Source organism: Pipistrellus kuhlii, unplaced genomic scaffold (genome assembly GCF_014108245.1).
Source record: "Pipistrellus kuhlii isolate mPipKuh1 unplaced genomic scaffold, mPipKuh1.p scaffold_m20_p_1, whole genome shotgun sequence".
Lineage (NCBI taxonomy): Eukaryota > Metazoa > Chordata > Mammalia > Chiroptera > Vespertilionidae > Pipistrellus > Pipistrellus kuhlii.
In genome coordinates, this window is record NW_023425404.1 from 58,104,969 (window position 1) to 58,121,359 (window position 16,391).

The following is a 16,391-nucleotide window of genomic DNA, read 5'->3' on the forward strand; positions in this document are numbered from 1 at the left end:
CTTGTCATTTCTAGAATCCTCAAGATGGTTTTAGCCGACTGAAACGATGGATTATGATTGGTGATCATCACCAGTTGCCTCCAGTCATTAAGAACATGGCCTTTCAGAAGTATTCCAACATGGAGCAGTCTCTCTTCACTCGCTTCGTCCGGATTGGAGTTCCTACCGTGGACCTCGATGCCCAAGGAAGAGCCCGAGCAAGGTAGGGGGTTATTCTAGATTCAGGGTGCCAGCTCGGTAGTACGGGTATTTGATGGCATCTTCTGTATACACTCTCAGCCCTTCCTGCTGTCCAGGAACTGACCCTCTCGGGATCTGACCACACCTTTATTGCCTTGGCATGGGGTGTGAATTTTTTCCACTGTCCTCCTTTTTTTTATGCCCCCCAAAGATAACGCAGTTAATACCTTTTTGAAATATAAAGCAAAAAAATGAACAAGAGGAGAACACCAATTTTTGCTTCATAAAGTGTACAGGCCCCATCTCATAGTTAACCTCAAAATTTTTCTGAATTGATGGATTTCCCCCCTGCTTTTTGATTTGAAGATAGCATGTCCTCAGAAAGCACTTTGGAGCTGTCACTTCTGTATGTCGTCTGCCCTCTGATTTGGTTAGTTGAAGTAGGGAAGCAAAGGATGAAAAAGCATTACTGCTAGAGAGAGGAGCACAAAGTGGGGAGCATGAGAATTAAGAGGAAGAACCCGGTTCCTTAGAAACACCCTGTCTATGTGAAAGGGATTTTACCTTGTTAATATTTCCTGTTTGGGGGGCTTTGTCTTTGAAAAGCTTGTGCAACCTGTACAACTGGCGATACAAGAAACTCGGCAACTTACCCCATGTGCAGCTCTTGCCGGAGTTCAGTACAGCAAATGCCGGCTTGCTGTATGACTTCCAGCTCATCAATGTGGAAGATTTTCAGGGAGTGGGAGAGTCTGAGCCTAATCCTTACTTTTACCAGGTAAGAAAAAAACATAGGACTTTTAAGTTTATTTTGCATTTGGCAGGTAGAACTACTACCTAAATCAGTGAGTGATACGAGCCATGTGGCCAGTCATTACATGAAGGAAAGTTAGATCCTCTCCTTACACACAGCACAAAAAATTTAATTTCAAATGGAGTAAAGATACATACACAAAGGGGAACTATTAGAAAACTTTCTAGAAAGAAAATATTGATGAATATATAATGTTGGGGTGAGAAAGAGCTTATTAAGCTTGTTACACAGAAACAAAAATCATAAAGAAAAATACTGGTTTGAGAAAAAAAATTTTTCAACATTTAACAAACAACATGTTGAAATCTGCATTTAGATAGAAATCTTACAGTTTTTGCTTTTTAAAAAAAAATCAGCTCCCCCAACAGAAAAAATGCAATAAAGATAAGAATATGCAATTCTCACACACTCACAAATATAGATTTATAGTAAGTACAAATCGCTGGCACAAATTTTAACCTCTGGTATTATTTGTTGGTGTAGGTTTGGGGAAATTTGAAACTCATGCAAAGCTAGTAGGAAAGAAATTTGGTAGGCATATTGTCGGTATGTATTAAAAGCACAATGTTCTCACTTCTAGTAATTCTTCCTTAAAAAATTAGATGAGTTTACAAAGGATTTATATACTAAAATGTTTCTTTTATCTTTTTCATTTACTACAAATTATTTTGCAAATTAGAAACAACCTGAATGTCTTATCAGCAGGGATTAATTATATTGTTACCTATTCCATATAATGAAATACTGAATTGCCACTAAGAATGACAACATTAGCCCTAGCCGTTTGGCTCAGTGGATAGAGCGTCGCCCAGTGGGCTGAAGTGTCCCGGGTTTGATTCCGGTCAAGGGCATATACAACGATTGCAGGCTCGATCCCCAGTGGGGGGTGAGTAGGAGGCAGCCTATCAGTGATTCTCTCTCGTTGATGTTTCCATCTCCCTCTCCCTCTCCCTTCCTCTCTGAAATTAATAAAAATATATTAAAAAATAAAAAGAATGACAACATTATAACCTGGTTTGCTGACAGGAAAAATGTTTATGCTGTATTAAATGGGGGGGAAAAATCAAGTTGTAAGTATATCTGTAGTGTTCCATTTTATTTATAAAAAGGAACAGAAAAACAAATATATAGAAATATATATTGGTAATTGGTATGAAAAGGCCTGGCAGCATTTACACCAAAAGATATCTTTTACCCATATTAGAGCTGATGCTTAAATAAATGTAGTTTGCTGTTGATAAGATTTACAAGTCATGCAGCTTTTTTTCTCTGCTGTCTTCCAAAGAACCAGAAGATTTGAGAGATAACAAGCTGTGCGAGTGTCATGAGTGTCACAGAGTATAAATGGCTTTTTTGAAGGTCTTTCTTTAATTTTCCTGTTGCCTTGACACACAATGCAGCTGCTTATCTTTTTTAAAATTTATTTATTTGCTATACTTCTTTCTCCTTTTACATTCTTCTCTCATCTCTTACTCCTTCCATCAGCCTCTCTGACCTGCACTAAGCAGCCTATCTGTGCTTCCTGACTTTCAGGCTCAGGGGATTCCTTTCCTCCAACTTTGACCACTCTCTAAAGTCAGCCAGACAGACTAATTTGAGGCCACATCCTCTTCCCACCCAAAGTAGAGGTGGCAGCCATCATAAGAGAACAAACACAAAACACAAAAATACTGTGAAGTCTGAAGAAGGAAGAACATAGTGTAAAACTTGAAGGTTGACTACAGTACTGCTGGATGTTTGTGTTATTAGACTGAATCTGATACTGGCTTCTAAGCCATTGCCTCGCCCCTTTATGGTTAATGTTTCTTTCCATAGCCATTCATTGTTCCAGTGCCCTGCAGCAGAACATTATCCATCTGCATTGTGATTGTTGTGATCCCAAAAATATTAAGTCTTTAAGTTGGTGACTTTTATTTTATGGTGTTTATTACAAATATATTGCAAATGTCAAAGGGTAATACTTAAAATATTCTACATTTATTTATCAATGTTACTCTAGAGTAATGTTACTCATCAGTTTCAGGTAAGGTGTTCATTTGTCCAAATTATTAACTTTTCACTGCTAATGTGTTAGTTGTGCTAGTTGATTAACTATATAAAATTGAAAGAAAAGTCAATAAATACACAATCTGATTATATTTGCCTTGCAGAATCTTGGAGAGGCAGAATATGTAGTGGCCCTCTTTATGTATATGTGTTTACTTGGTTACCCTGCTGACAAGATCAGTATTCTAACAACGTATAATGGGCAAAAGCATCTTATTCGTGACATTATCAATAGACGATGTGGGAACAATCCATTGATTGGAAGACCAAATAAGGTAATTTTATGAATATTTTTATATATATATATTCTCTTATTTATGATATTGGTAAGATGGAAATATTTGTATTTATTATGAGTTCTTTATATTGTCCCACTTCTTCTCTTTGCTATCTCCTTTTAAGATATGTGAGAAAATGCTGTCATAGAAACTATAAGTAATTCTCTGACAAACTTATCTGTCAGTGTTGTTGGTTTGCTTTGAACTTCTGTCTTAACTACCACACTGAAAATTTTTGTAATCAGAAATAAATGTTTATAACATTTTTATTGGCAAAATGATACAAATAAAATTAGATGGGAATTGTATTACTTTTTGTTTTGTTTGCAAAAGTATAATTTGTTCTCTCTTTTTGTGTGTATATAGGGGAGTTTTTGTTTTTTTTTCCTTGAAGATTAAGAATTGTGAAGTGCCTCCAGACCTAAGATTGTTTTTTTAAAGGTGTTTTTGTTTTTGTTTTTTAATGTGTAACATAGGCACAATTACTTAAAGTTAATAAGTTTTATATAAGGAATTTCACATGTGATTCTTTCTACTGCCTTAGTTCCTCCTGAGTTTGAGTCTTAATCCTTTTAAAAATAATTCTTGCTCAATCCATAGTTTTCACATCAGTTAGTCTTATATAACAGGAACATTGGATGATCATGTGATCACATCAAATTGTCTGTCACTAGCAACCCAGAAGGATTAGCTACACAAAACATCTGCAAGACTCCTGAGATTTCAGACAGCTGTTGGAAAATCTCACTGATGGCTATTACAAAATCACATATAACTTGTGTTTTATTTATATTGGACAGAGCTGATCTAGGCAACAGAAATAAGTAAGGGCCCATAAAATGTTCCCAATAGGCCAAATGTTAGCAATATAGCAGAAAGAAAACCTAATGGGAAAAATATTTTGTGGTCATGTTCACAGCAAATGAGATGTGGGCAATAATATAAAAAAATAAACAAATACGCTTGATTTTGTCAATAAAATGTTGAAAATTGAAAAGAATAACCAAACAAATGTATTAGTAATGATGAGGTTATGACTTTAGTTGTGAATATGGCTGTATAAAAGCTCTTTCATCTTTCCTTGGAAATAATTCAAAAGTAAGAGGAAAATGGGGAGAAGACAAACTCCATTTTTAGTGAGATAACCCAGAAAGGAGTGACTAAAATCTTGAAGGAAATAGGGGAAAAAGGGAACTTAGGGGACTGGTCTTGGAAGTGCCTGCAGGTGTGCACTTCATGAAGGTGAGTGACATGCTCTGAAGTATAAGAGCCACATTCCTGTTTCTGAACAGTGGATTCAGAAATTGGAGTGAGCAGATACCTTCCTGGTCCCCAGATTGGTTCAAAGAAACCTCTAGGTGAGCTGTATGTGCCATAGCTTTATTTGCAAATAGACTGGCTCTATAGTAGCAGAAGAAAAGAGAACCTTCTATTGTGAAAAAAAATCCAACCTTTAGAACACAGTCCTGCTCACCCAACCCTAATCACTCGTATAGTAAGTGGATAAGGAATCCACTTTACTGAGTGGTAAAATAGTGAGGATGAGGAGACTAGCACAAGCTCAGTTTATACAGGAAAGAAAATCAGGTAAAGAGCATCAAAACATACTAATTGACAATATACATGTTCCAGAAAAAAACATGTTGCCCTGGGACAGATGAAATTTTGAATACACATTTAGCTTTGAATTTTAAAGTACTTTAATGAAGTAACCATATCTGAGAAGGAGGGCTATAAAGTAGAAAATTAAAGAACTCAGCAAGAGATAAAATATGGAATGGAAGAAAATAAAACAAAATTATAGAAATGAAGATAAGATTGAAAGGACTATGGTGAGGCATAGACACTCCATAAGGGGTACAGACAGTGAAAATTGAGAAGCTAATAACTTTGAGATGTAGAAAGTTTAGAAATAGAAGAAACTCAATATCTGAGTTCTTTTATTATAAATAACAGAAAAACTTAATTCAAATAATAAAGACAGTTACTCCTTCCCTTAGCAAGATGAAAGTAGCATGGCTCCAGGTTAGAGGGACTTGGTGATGAAGTCAGAGACCAAGTTTCATTTCATCCTCTTGTCAGCCCTTCTCATTTGAGATAAGCTCTCCACATGGACAGGGTGGAGCAGAATTTTCTAATGTAACACCCACACACAAGAGCAAAGCACTTGAATTCAGAATATATGAACGTCTGTAAAAGTCACTGTTAAATGAAGACAACCCAATACCAAATTGGCAAATGTAGTGAACAGGTATTTCACACAAGAAGACCTATGAATGGCAAATAAGCATGTGAAACAGTGTTTATCATCATTTGTTGTCAGGGAAATGCAAATTGAACTTATAGTGGTATACCACTATACACGCTGTGGAATGCTAAAATTATAAAGATTGACATATACAAAGTGTGGGCAAAGATGTGGAGCGATAGGAATTCTGGAACTGGAATATTGCTGATGAATGTATAAAGTGGTACCGCAACTTTAGAAACAGGTTGACAGTTTCTTATAAAGTTACACATGCACCCTTCTACACAGCTCAGCAATTTCACTCTGAGCTTTTATCCAACAGCAGTGAAAACATGGCACAAAAATATTTATATAAGAATGTTCATTGCAGTTTTATTCAAAATAGCCCAAAACTAGAGGCAACGCAAATGCCATGAACAAGTGAGTAGATAAACAGATTGTGGTATGTGCATTCAGTAGAATAGTAATGATGTAAAAAAAAGTATGAACTTTAATGTACACAACACATGGATGAGTCTCAGAAACATATGCTGAGTAAAAGAACTTAAAAAGAAAGTACATAGTGATTCCATTTTTATGGAATTTTCGAATTGGTTACGACAAAATCTGTAGTGATAGAAAACAACTCAGTGGTTTCCTGGGGTGGGGAATACAGATTTGACAGAAAGGAGCCTGAGGTCTTGGAAAATTTGGTTGTAGTAGTGGTTTAAGGGAATATACTGTATATTGTCAGGATGCATCAAATTGCACACTTGAGTACATTTTACTGTATGTCAGTTATACCTCTGTGAAGCTGACTTCAAAAGAAATGTTAACTTCCAAAGGTAGGACCATGATTGTAATTTTTGCAGGATAAGCATTTAGGCTTTTTGTTAGACTGAAACCTCCCTGAATTTTCTTACTTGTACATTTCTTTTCAAACTGGATAATAAGTACTATGAATATTATTTGTTTGTTTTTTGATAGAGGAATGCTATAGAACTAGGAATGTGTTAAATGATAAGTGAGCAAGCTAAGTTATATTGCAGGGCATCAAACCAGGATACCAGATAATGAGTTAAACACAGTGCCTGCTTTCATGGAATTGAGTAGGTTAGTAGGGGAAGACTGTGAATTCAACAGATGTTATTCAGCTCAGCAGAGGTAAAGATGAGTAACATAGGGGCATAGCCATCTGGTTACCGTGGTTTATTTCAAATAGTTCACGTTCATTAATTTGTCTTTTGAATGGCAATTATATGGTCATGTTTATTATGGATTGATTATTTCAAGTATGCCATACTTACCATTTTTTTTCTTTCTAGGTGACAACTGTTGACAGATTTCAAGGTCAACAGAATGATTATATTCTCCTTTCTCTAGTACGAACCAGGGCAGTGGGCCATCTGAGGTGCGTAAGGAAAAACTATTATAATGCCATTGAACTTTACTGTCTGCGTCAGTTTTAAATTTCTGTGGCTAAGTAGTTTGACTTTTTAAAAATTTAAAGTACAATTAATTGTTATGGCAGCTTTTGGTGTTGTATGTTGGAGTGTAAGAATGGATCTGTCAGAAATTAAAAGAAGTAAAGTGGTACGAGCTGTCTCTTCAGAATGACTTTTTCATTGCACAGGATCTCTGGTGTTTCCACACAGTCTGTCAGCTTCAGTGTTAGAGGATAAAGGAACCATTTGTTCTCTCAGGATTAAGAATTGTCAAAACAAACAATAATCTATTTTTGTCACTTATTGTAAGGTACTTATGCACTAGAGATTTATGGGAATAATGTCTTCTGAATACAAAGCAGCCGTTTAGTTTTATATAAACCTTCATCTCATATGACTTAATTGCAAAACTATATGAAGAGTTCATTTTTATTATTTTATTTGGTGGATATAAAAAGAAAATTCTTCAGGCTCTCATAGTGTAATCAGTAAGTCAAGCTCTGTTTGGAGCTCAGCCTAGTGCCCAGGTTCCATTTGACTGATAATTTTATGTAAGAGTAAGCAAAGAAATTGTTTGAAGACTGTAGTGTTCTAAAATATAGTTTATTTTTGTTTATTTCTTTGTCAAGCAAGTATTTGGAGACTAGGTTTTCTAAAAAGCGGTTTCTTTTCCGCAATGAGAATTATAACTAGCTGCTGTTTGAATGGGGCATCATTACAATTATATAATTAAATCACGCAAAAACTCACAGTGTAAGCGCATGAGCACTGCTTCCTCCTCTCCCCACCTTTTTTTCTTACTCTGTAATGCTTTGTCTTTTCCGGATTCCCATGACTTTAGCTCTCTGCTATTTTTTGCCTGACTTTTCTGGAAACTTAAAAAAAAAAAATAGATAATGATGGTAAAATACTTATCATAAATGAAAGGTTAAAAAAGAGCATTGTCTAATATCAAGATTCTCTAAGCAAAAATACCATTATTCATGTAATCAATCTTCTTTGTATTTGTCAAAATTTGCTCTTGAACGTCCAGTTTCTTCATTAAAATTCCTAGTGATGGTTCAGGTGTTGTTAGGTTATACAGGGGAAATGTTCATTTAAGTATTATTTATGCTTCCAATTACGTAAATTTTGTAGTTATCTTAGCTAGAATTTTACCAAACCTTGCTTGGATATTTTGGTTCACAGAGATAATCTTTCATATCTTTCTTTTTCTAATATTTTATTTTTTAAGTGTCGAGAGATAAAGGAAACCTACTTCCTTCTTATTTCTCTTTTAAATAATAGCTTTATTGAGATATAGTTCATATACTGTACAGTTCACATATTTTAAGTGTACAAGCCTGTGATTTTTAGTGTATTAATGGAGTTTTGCAGCTGTCTTCCCCATCAGTTAAGGTCATTTTCATCACTCCAACAAGAAACCCTGTACTTACCAACAGTCACTCCCTTCTTTCCCCAGGTCCGTGGCGACCACTATTCTCCTTTCTGTCCTAGATTTACCTATTCTAGGCACTTGGTTTAAATGGAATCGCTTGGCATAATGTGTTCAAGGTTCATTCCTGTTGTATCATGTATGAATATCCATTCCTTTTTATTGTTAAATAACATTCCATTGTGTGAATATATCACATTTCATTTATCATTTATTAGTTGATTGATATTTGGGGATTTTCCACTTTGTGGCCATTATGAATAATGCTTTACGAACATTCATGTATCAGCTTCTGTGTGGACATGTTTTCCTTTCTCTAGGATGTATGTCATGTGTAACTCTGTGGTTAACCCTTTCTGTTTTCCAGTGCCTGTCATATTTCCTTTGCCCACATCTTTTTCATCCAGGGTAGACTCATTAGGAGATGGTGTAAGAGCCAATTATTCTGCTTTAGTTCCAGAAACCTGTCTTAGGGACACTCTGGGCCTGTTCAGAAGCCAGAGTAGTGAGACATTTCTAGTCCCTTTCCCAACATTTGTTGTTCTTGTTCACTCACCTGATTTCAATAGCCCAGGTACTAATAGAAATGCTGGGGACTTGCTCAGTGCAAAGCAGTGTGTTGTCCTCATAATAAGGTAAGGGTCTGTCAGAACGAAGGCCTGTGGTTGAACAATGTTCCTGACCAGCCGTGTTCTGGGGCTGAAAGCAGGTGGTGATCTCATTGCCCTGAGTTTAAGATACAGCCTCAGGGAACCCTGTCTGCTCTCTTACTCTTCTGACTGGTAGTTTGCCATGCTCACAGTGTTCAGACTCATTATGGATCCTTTCAAGTCAGTCTATTACTTAGCAGTGTGCTGGGTTCTGGGCCTATAGAAATAACTCTTATAATATTCGTGATCTCTACCTTCATGGAGCATAGGGTCCAGTTGGGGAGACACTGAGCATATCCTTAGAAGGTGCCCATACTTACATCTGCAGAGGATCTTAGTGTAACCCTCTTCCTGTGCAGGGAGATCAGGCTTGCAAAGCTGCTTTGCTGCACAGTTCCTCCAAGGGACCAGGTCAGGGTTGCTGCAGTCCTGGATCTGTGCTCTGCCTAGAAGTGGAGAGCCTTCTGGGTGTGAAGGGGAGACCAGAATGTTATGCGAAGGGATATGGTTTTTCCTACCTAAGTGAACATCTCATAGTTTTGTGTAGTGGGGAGGATGGGAGAGTCCCTGGTTATTATCTTTGTAACATTTGATCTCTTGTAACACTCTAATACTTACTTTCAAGGATCAGGGATAATTTTACTAGATTTTATTATTATTCATTAAAGTCTTTTTTGTAAAATATAAATTCAAATAGCCACGTAAGAGCATCACCAGAAAACAAACAGTCCTCTATATTTGAAACTAAAATTATCTTTTTTTTACTAAAACACTTACTAAAGTTAGACTTAATGTATATCATTCTTTTTATAAATTGATTTGACTCAAATAAAGTTTTAAAAGCATATATTTCCTTTAAGAGATAAAGAAAGCTGATATTCATTAGTCACATGTGTGGTTGTGTCATTCAATTTAGCCATTTTTATTACTGTTTATGTGAACACTGAATACTTATTGTAGGCCAGACATTGAGCCCAGGTACTAGAGTAATACATGAAAAAAGACATGGTATTATGTGGTGTTATATCATGTCATCATGCTATCTATATTATAAAAGGCCAGTAGCCGGAATGCCGGGACGACCAAACAACTGGTCACCAGGAGGTCCATTGATATGTACTGCAGTGGCAGCAGGAGGGACGCTGGGTCCCTCGTGATTTAGTGCACTAGGCCTCTAGTATGTTTATATTTGTAAATATTATTACAAATAAGTATAAAAAAGTGGTGAAAATTACCAAGAAGTAAAATTCCACTTTGGGGAGCATGGGGTTTATAGGTGAAGAAATGGAGGAAGGTTGGTTCAGATTGACTTACTACTGGTGACTGATATCATAATACCAATGTAACTATTTGGATCAGTTTAGTCAGTGCATCAGTTATTTTATGATTTCCCCACCCCAAAGAAGAAGTCAACACAAAAATTAGCGATAAAGCATTAACTTTGTACTTGGTATACAAGTCACATAACATTAACTTAATGTTTATTCTATTAAGTTTAGAAGAAACTTAACTCTTTGTTGACACAGCTTAATAGGAATATTTATTTATTTATTTATTTATTTTTTAATTTATTTTTTTAAATATATTTTTTATTGATTTTATACAGAGAGGAAGGGAGAGAGATAGTTAGAAACATCAATGAGAGAGAGTCATTGATCAGCTGCCTCTTGCACACCCCCTACTGGGGATATGCCCGCAACCAAGGTACATGCCCTTGACCGGAATCGAACCCGGGACCCGTCAGTCCCCAAGCCGACGCTCTATCTATTGAGCCAAACCGGTCCTGGCTTAATAGGAATATTTAGTTGAATATGTGAGAAAAAGAAAGAAGCTACATAAATATGTTATAAATTTTGATGTATGTTAATTAATTTTGTTTGTTTCCCAAAGGGATGTTCGTCGCTTAGTGGTGGCCATGTCTCGAGCCAGACTTGGACTTTATATCTTCGCCAGAGTCTCCCTCTTCCAAAACTGTTTTGAACTAACTCCAGCTTTCAGCCAGCTCACAGCCCGCCCACTTCATTTGCATATAATTCCAACGGAACCTTTCCCAACCTGTAGAAAGGTAGGACTTCTGCATTCTATACAGCTGCATTCTCTTACGGATGATCACATTAGGTAGGAACGTCATCAGACAGATCTTCCAATTACTGATTTGAGTGTCGCTTGCATTAAGGAACTAAATTAGATTTTCTCTATAAAAATAATGTATACCAACATTTATTGAGTACTCACCATGCATCAAGCAATTAGTTCTTAATGTACATTATTTCATTTCATCTCAGTAACAGCCCTGCTCAGTAGGTTTTCTTATTAACCCAATTTTACACACGAGGTAATTGAGGAGTAGAGTAGTAGTTTGGCTATGCATCTAGTAGATGAAGAATTCGGGATTTGAAAACCCAGGCAGGCTGACTCCAGAGTCCGTGTTCATAATCATTGTGTAGCTTTGTAAGGACCTAACAGAGTAATAAATAATTTAGCTCTTGGAGAAGCCTTAAGCTTACATTCTGGGAAAATGTGGGAGGGAGCAGCACATACATGTATATTTAACAACAAGTTATACTCAGAGAAATGCCTCTCCCTCCTCATTCTTCCCTGCTTCCAGTTTCCTCTCTCTCCTTCTTTCTTCCCTTTACTCTCCCCTCCCCCCCATAAAAGCAGTCTCTTTATTTCTGGTTTATTCTTTTTATATTACCTTTATTTTTATTTTATTTATTTTTTTAAATAAATCTTTATTCATATTATTACAGATGTTCCTCTCTCCCCCCTCCCCCCCATTGCTCCCCTCGACCAGGTTCCCACCCCACCCTCTGACCTTTCCCCACTCCTCATTGTCCTCATCCATAGGTGCACAGTTTATGTTCAGTCTCTTCCCACACCCCCCTCTCCCCTTTTCCCTAAGAATCATCAGATCATTCTCCTTCCATACCTCTGATTCTATTATATTCAACAGTTAATATTGTTCATCAGATTTAAAAAAAATTTTTTTTGGTTTTTAGATTCACTTGTTGATAGTTACTTATTTGTTGTTCATAATTTTTATCTTTATTTACTTTCTCTTCCGAAAGAACCCCCTTCAGCAATTCATATAATTTTGGTTTGGTGGTGATGAACTCCTTTAGCTTTTTTTTATTGGTGAAGCTCTTTATCTGGCCTTCGATTCTGAGTGATAGCTTTGCTGGGTAGATTATTTTTGGTTGTAGGTTCTTGCTATTCATCACCTTGAATATTTCTTGCCATTCCCGTCTGGCCTGCATGGTTTCTGTTGAGAAATCAGCTGACAATTGTATAGCTCACATGTGTCAAACACAAGGCCCGCGGGCCAAATCCGTCCCGCCAGGCCTTGCAATGTGGCCCGCACCGCGCTGTCATCACTGCACTCCGCTGCGTTTCCATCACAATGACAGTTTATGACTGTTCAGTAAACCATTCGGCCCGCGATTTAGGCTGGATTTTAGATTTTGGCCCCTTCTCTGATTGAGTTCGACACCCCTAGTATAGGTGCTCCTTTATAGGTAGCTACCTGTTTTGCTCTTGCTGCTTTTAATATTCTCTCTTTGTCTTTTGCTCTTGGAATTTTAATTATGATTTGTCTTGGTGTGGTCTTCTTTGGATTCCTTTTGTTTGTTTGGAGTTCTGTGTGCTTCCTAGACTTGTAGGTCTAATTCTTTCACCAGGTGGGGGAAATTTTCTGTCACTATTTCTTTCAGTATGTTTTCAATATCTTGCTCTCTCATCTTCTGGGACCCCCATAATTCTGATTTTGGTTCACTTGAAGTTGTACCAGAGGTTTCTTACATTATCTTCAACTTTCTGGATTCTCTTGTCTTCTTGCTTCTGCCGAGGAATGTCTTCTTGCTCTTTATGTTCCAAATCTTTGACTTGATTCTTGCAATCTTCCATTCTGTTTTTAGGACTCTGAATATTATTTTTCATTTCAGACAATGTATTCTTTATTTCTTGTTGATCCCTTATTATTTCTAGTTGATCCCTCATTATTTCTAGTTGATCCCTTTTCATATCCTCATAGGTCTCATTTATTTTATCGGCCTTTTCTAGGAGATTCTTGAACAACCTTATAAGTGTGGTTTTGAACTCTATATCCAGTCGCTTTTTGTCCTCCATTTCTTTTGTTTGTGATCTATTTCCTTGTCTTGGCATTTTCCCAGCTTCCTGAGTTGGTAGCCTTAAAAGTCTCTGTGTTCTGCCTTAGGCTTTTACAGCTCCTCCTCTCTTCCTTCTGGTTTTCTCCTTGCTTCTTGTTGTAGAATTTCCAGTCAGTCAACTTTCCTGTAGCTCTGGGCAATGTCCATTTTATATTTTAGCTGTATTTTATTGAAATTGTTGTGTGCGGCTGCGGTTAGGTGTTTACCTGTGCAGCCATCTTGGATCCTCCCTTCTTTGCCATCTATATATTACCTTTATATATTAGAAGACCCTGCTAGCAGTTCTCAACCTATGGTCGTGACCCACAAGTTGAGAACCCCTGCTGTAGAGCCTAAGGCCATCTGAAAACACAGATATTTACATTATGATTCATAACAGTAGCAAAATTACAGTTATAAAGTAGCAACGAAAATAATTTTATGGTTGAGGGTCACCACAACATGAGGAACTATATTAAAGGGTTGAGGCATTAGAAAGGTTGAGAACCACTGCTTTAGACTATGGTGATTTTTTTCTCCAAATGATTGCTATTTCTTTTTCTTTAGTGGACCAAAACTCATATTGAACTTACCAGCCTGAAATTGTATTAAAAGCTAGTGACTCTTAGCTCCCTCCTAATCTCTACATTTTCTACATTTTAGTTGAATCAGTCTGGTTCCTTCTTTATTGTATTCGCACACTTACATCTTTATGTCCCCTAAACCCTATAGTGCTTACACATAAAACAGAGAGATGGGCTCCTATTGGAATGCTAGCTTTTAGTGTTTTTCACTATATTTAACTTCCTTTTTGCCTTTTCTAGAATGGGGAGAGACCATCTCATGAAGTACAGGTAATAAAGAATATGCCTCAAATGGCAAACTTTGTGTACAACATGTACATGCACCTGATACAGACCACCCATCACTATCATCAGGTGAGTTTTCTCAGCACTAACTCTTAATTTATATCTGTTACAGAATATATCATTTAAAAAACAATTTAAGTGTTATAATATCATATTAGTTATATTAGTTTCAGATGTACAATATAGTGATTTGGCATTTTTATACTTTACAGTGTGATCACCCCACTAATTTAGGAATCATCTGTCACTGTGCAGGATTATCACAATGTTATAGACTGTATTCCCTTCACCTCAGAATAAATCTTTACTTGATTCTTTGTAGAAAACCAACTAAACCAAAACAAATTGTTAGTATTCATGTAATATCCATACTTTCAAAACATCTTTATGTAGATATAATTTAGCATGCAACAAAATCCACTTATTTAAAGTATACAATTTGATATCCTGACACACGTATTCTGACGTCTGTACTTGCGAAACCATCGTCACAGTCAAGATAATGAACGTGTTTATTAGCCCCAGAGTGTCCTCTCATGCCGCTGAGGAAGCCCTCTCACTTTCCACTAATCCCTTTCCCACCAGTTCCAGCAGCCAGGCTCAGCCTCTAGAGCTGCTCCAGTGTTTGGGTGGGACAGAGTCTCGTACCCTCCCCCTCCCTGCCATGGCGCTGCCCCAGGGCTTGGTTTCTCCCTGCCCCTCACAGAGCTCCTTGATCAAAGTTGGTCCTTCTCGACTTGGTGTGTCGGTCAGTCTTAATTAGCTACTGTTTTTTTCAGAAGTGTGACAGGAATTTCCTTTACTAAAAAATCTAATAGGTTTTCATATTATTTTCCTCTCTAGAGAGATGTAATATGTATTTTGATCATTTGTGATATCCGTATTGGCATATTCAGCAAAATGTAGGCCATTGTCATCAGAGTTGTTTAATCTGTAACATGAAATGGCCAGCATTATTCTGGAGAACTCTTAAAAGTGGACAGTATTTATTAGGAAGATAATAATGTTAATGTGAGAGCTTAACTTTATAAGCCAATTCTATTTACTTGAGTTCATTCATGGTGATATTTTCCTTTTCTTCTTCTTCATTTTTTTATTAGACTTTTTTGCAGTTACCACCTGCTATGGTAGAAGAAGGTGAGGAAGTTCAAAGTCAGGAAACAGAAATGGAAACAGAAGAAGAGGGCATGCCTCCTCAGGCTGACATGCCCTGTGTAACAGATGCCAGCGTCAGTCACGAACTGGTAGCCTCTCAGCCTGAGGCCATCCCCGGTCAGACTGAGGCCACCTTTGGTCGGGCAGGCACTGGTTCCAGTCCAGAAGTCACCTCCGCTGTTTCCGAAGTCACTGCCGCTGCAGCAGGCTCCGACGCTGTGCCCACGGAGGCTGGCACCCAGCAAGATGCCACATCTGCCCCAGAGACCAAATAGCCAATGCCAGCCTTTCTTAGGGAGGACATTTCACTTGTAAAGTCAAAGTAAAGTTACTTTTTGTATTTTGTATCTGCTTCTGCCATTTTAAAGGTAATAATGTTCAGTCCTTATTTTTGTTACTGGTAATCAGTGTTCGTTCTTGGATATATTTTTTAAAAATTGTATGTATATGAACAACTCCATTTCAGTTCAGTCAGAAGGGCAAATGTCATTCCTTTGATATTTTTCTCATTAACTGAGTGTATCTTTAATCATACCTACATTAAAATAATTTTCTATAGGCTATATAGGATATATTTTACATTTTTAGTGAACTTCTATAAAAAAGAAAAAGACAGAATGCACTGGAAATAATCATAAATGCCCCTAAGCAAATGTTGAGATTGGGGAAAAAATAATTCTATCATAGTACCAGATGCTCAACTTGTTTTGTTTTTAACCTTTCTTCCTTGATGTAAAGGCATTAACAACCATTGCATACAAGTTTCTCAAATCCATCAAAGAGGTTATGTGTATATCTTTCCCAAAAATTTGTTAACAGATCAGAATTACCTAGAGCCGTGGTCAGCAAACTGTGGCTCGTGAGACACACACTGCTCTTTGGCCCCTTGAGTGTGGCTCTTCCACAAAATACTACAGCCTGGGCAAGTCTATTTTGAAGAAGTGGTGTTAGAAGAAGTTTAAGTTTAAAAAATTTGGCTCTCAGAAAAAATTTCAATCGTTGTACTTGTTGATATTTGACTCTGTTGACTAATGAGTTTGCCGACCACTGGCCTAAAGTGTTTCTTCTTGGGGCCATTCCCTGAATGAAAACCTCAGGTGAGGGCCCAGGGATGTATCCTAGAGCAGGTGCTCCAGATATTTGA

The 16,391-nt window shown here is 37.0% G+C and overlaps 1 protein-coding gene and 1 non-coding gene across 4 annotated transcripts in view; one reads left to right on the forward strand and one right to left on the reverse strand.

The window, feature by feature from the left end:
• Positions 1-15,807, forward strand: part of AQR (aquarius intron-binding spliceosomal factor) — an 89,626-nt gene extending 73,819 nt beyond the window's left edge. For all 3 annotated transcript variants that reach the window (XM_036446731.2, XM_036446748.2, XM_036446739.1), the window contains 7 exons: positions 15-202; positions 787-958; positions 3,145-3,315; positions 6,871-6,956; positions 10,966-11,140; positions 14,048-14,161; positions 15,193-15,807. In XM_036446731.2, the coding sequence (XP_036302624.1) occupies positions 15-202; positions 787-958; positions 3,145-3,315; positions 6,871-6,956; positions 10,966-11,140; positions 14,048-14,161; positions 15,193-15,522 (1,236 nt within the window). In that variant the 3' untranslated portion in view covers positions 15,523-15,807. The remainder of the gene's footprint in view (positions 1-14; positions 203-786; positions 959-3,144; positions 3,316-6,870; positions 6,957-10,965; positions 11,141-14,047; positions 14,162-15,192) is intronic.
• LOC118710541 lies at positions 4,156-4,274 on the reverse strand. Its single transcript, XR_004985439.1, has one exon. It is a non-coding gene; the product is annotated as a small nucleolar RNA SNORA32 (small nucleolar RNA).
• Positions 15,808-16,391: the final 584 nt, after the last annotated feature.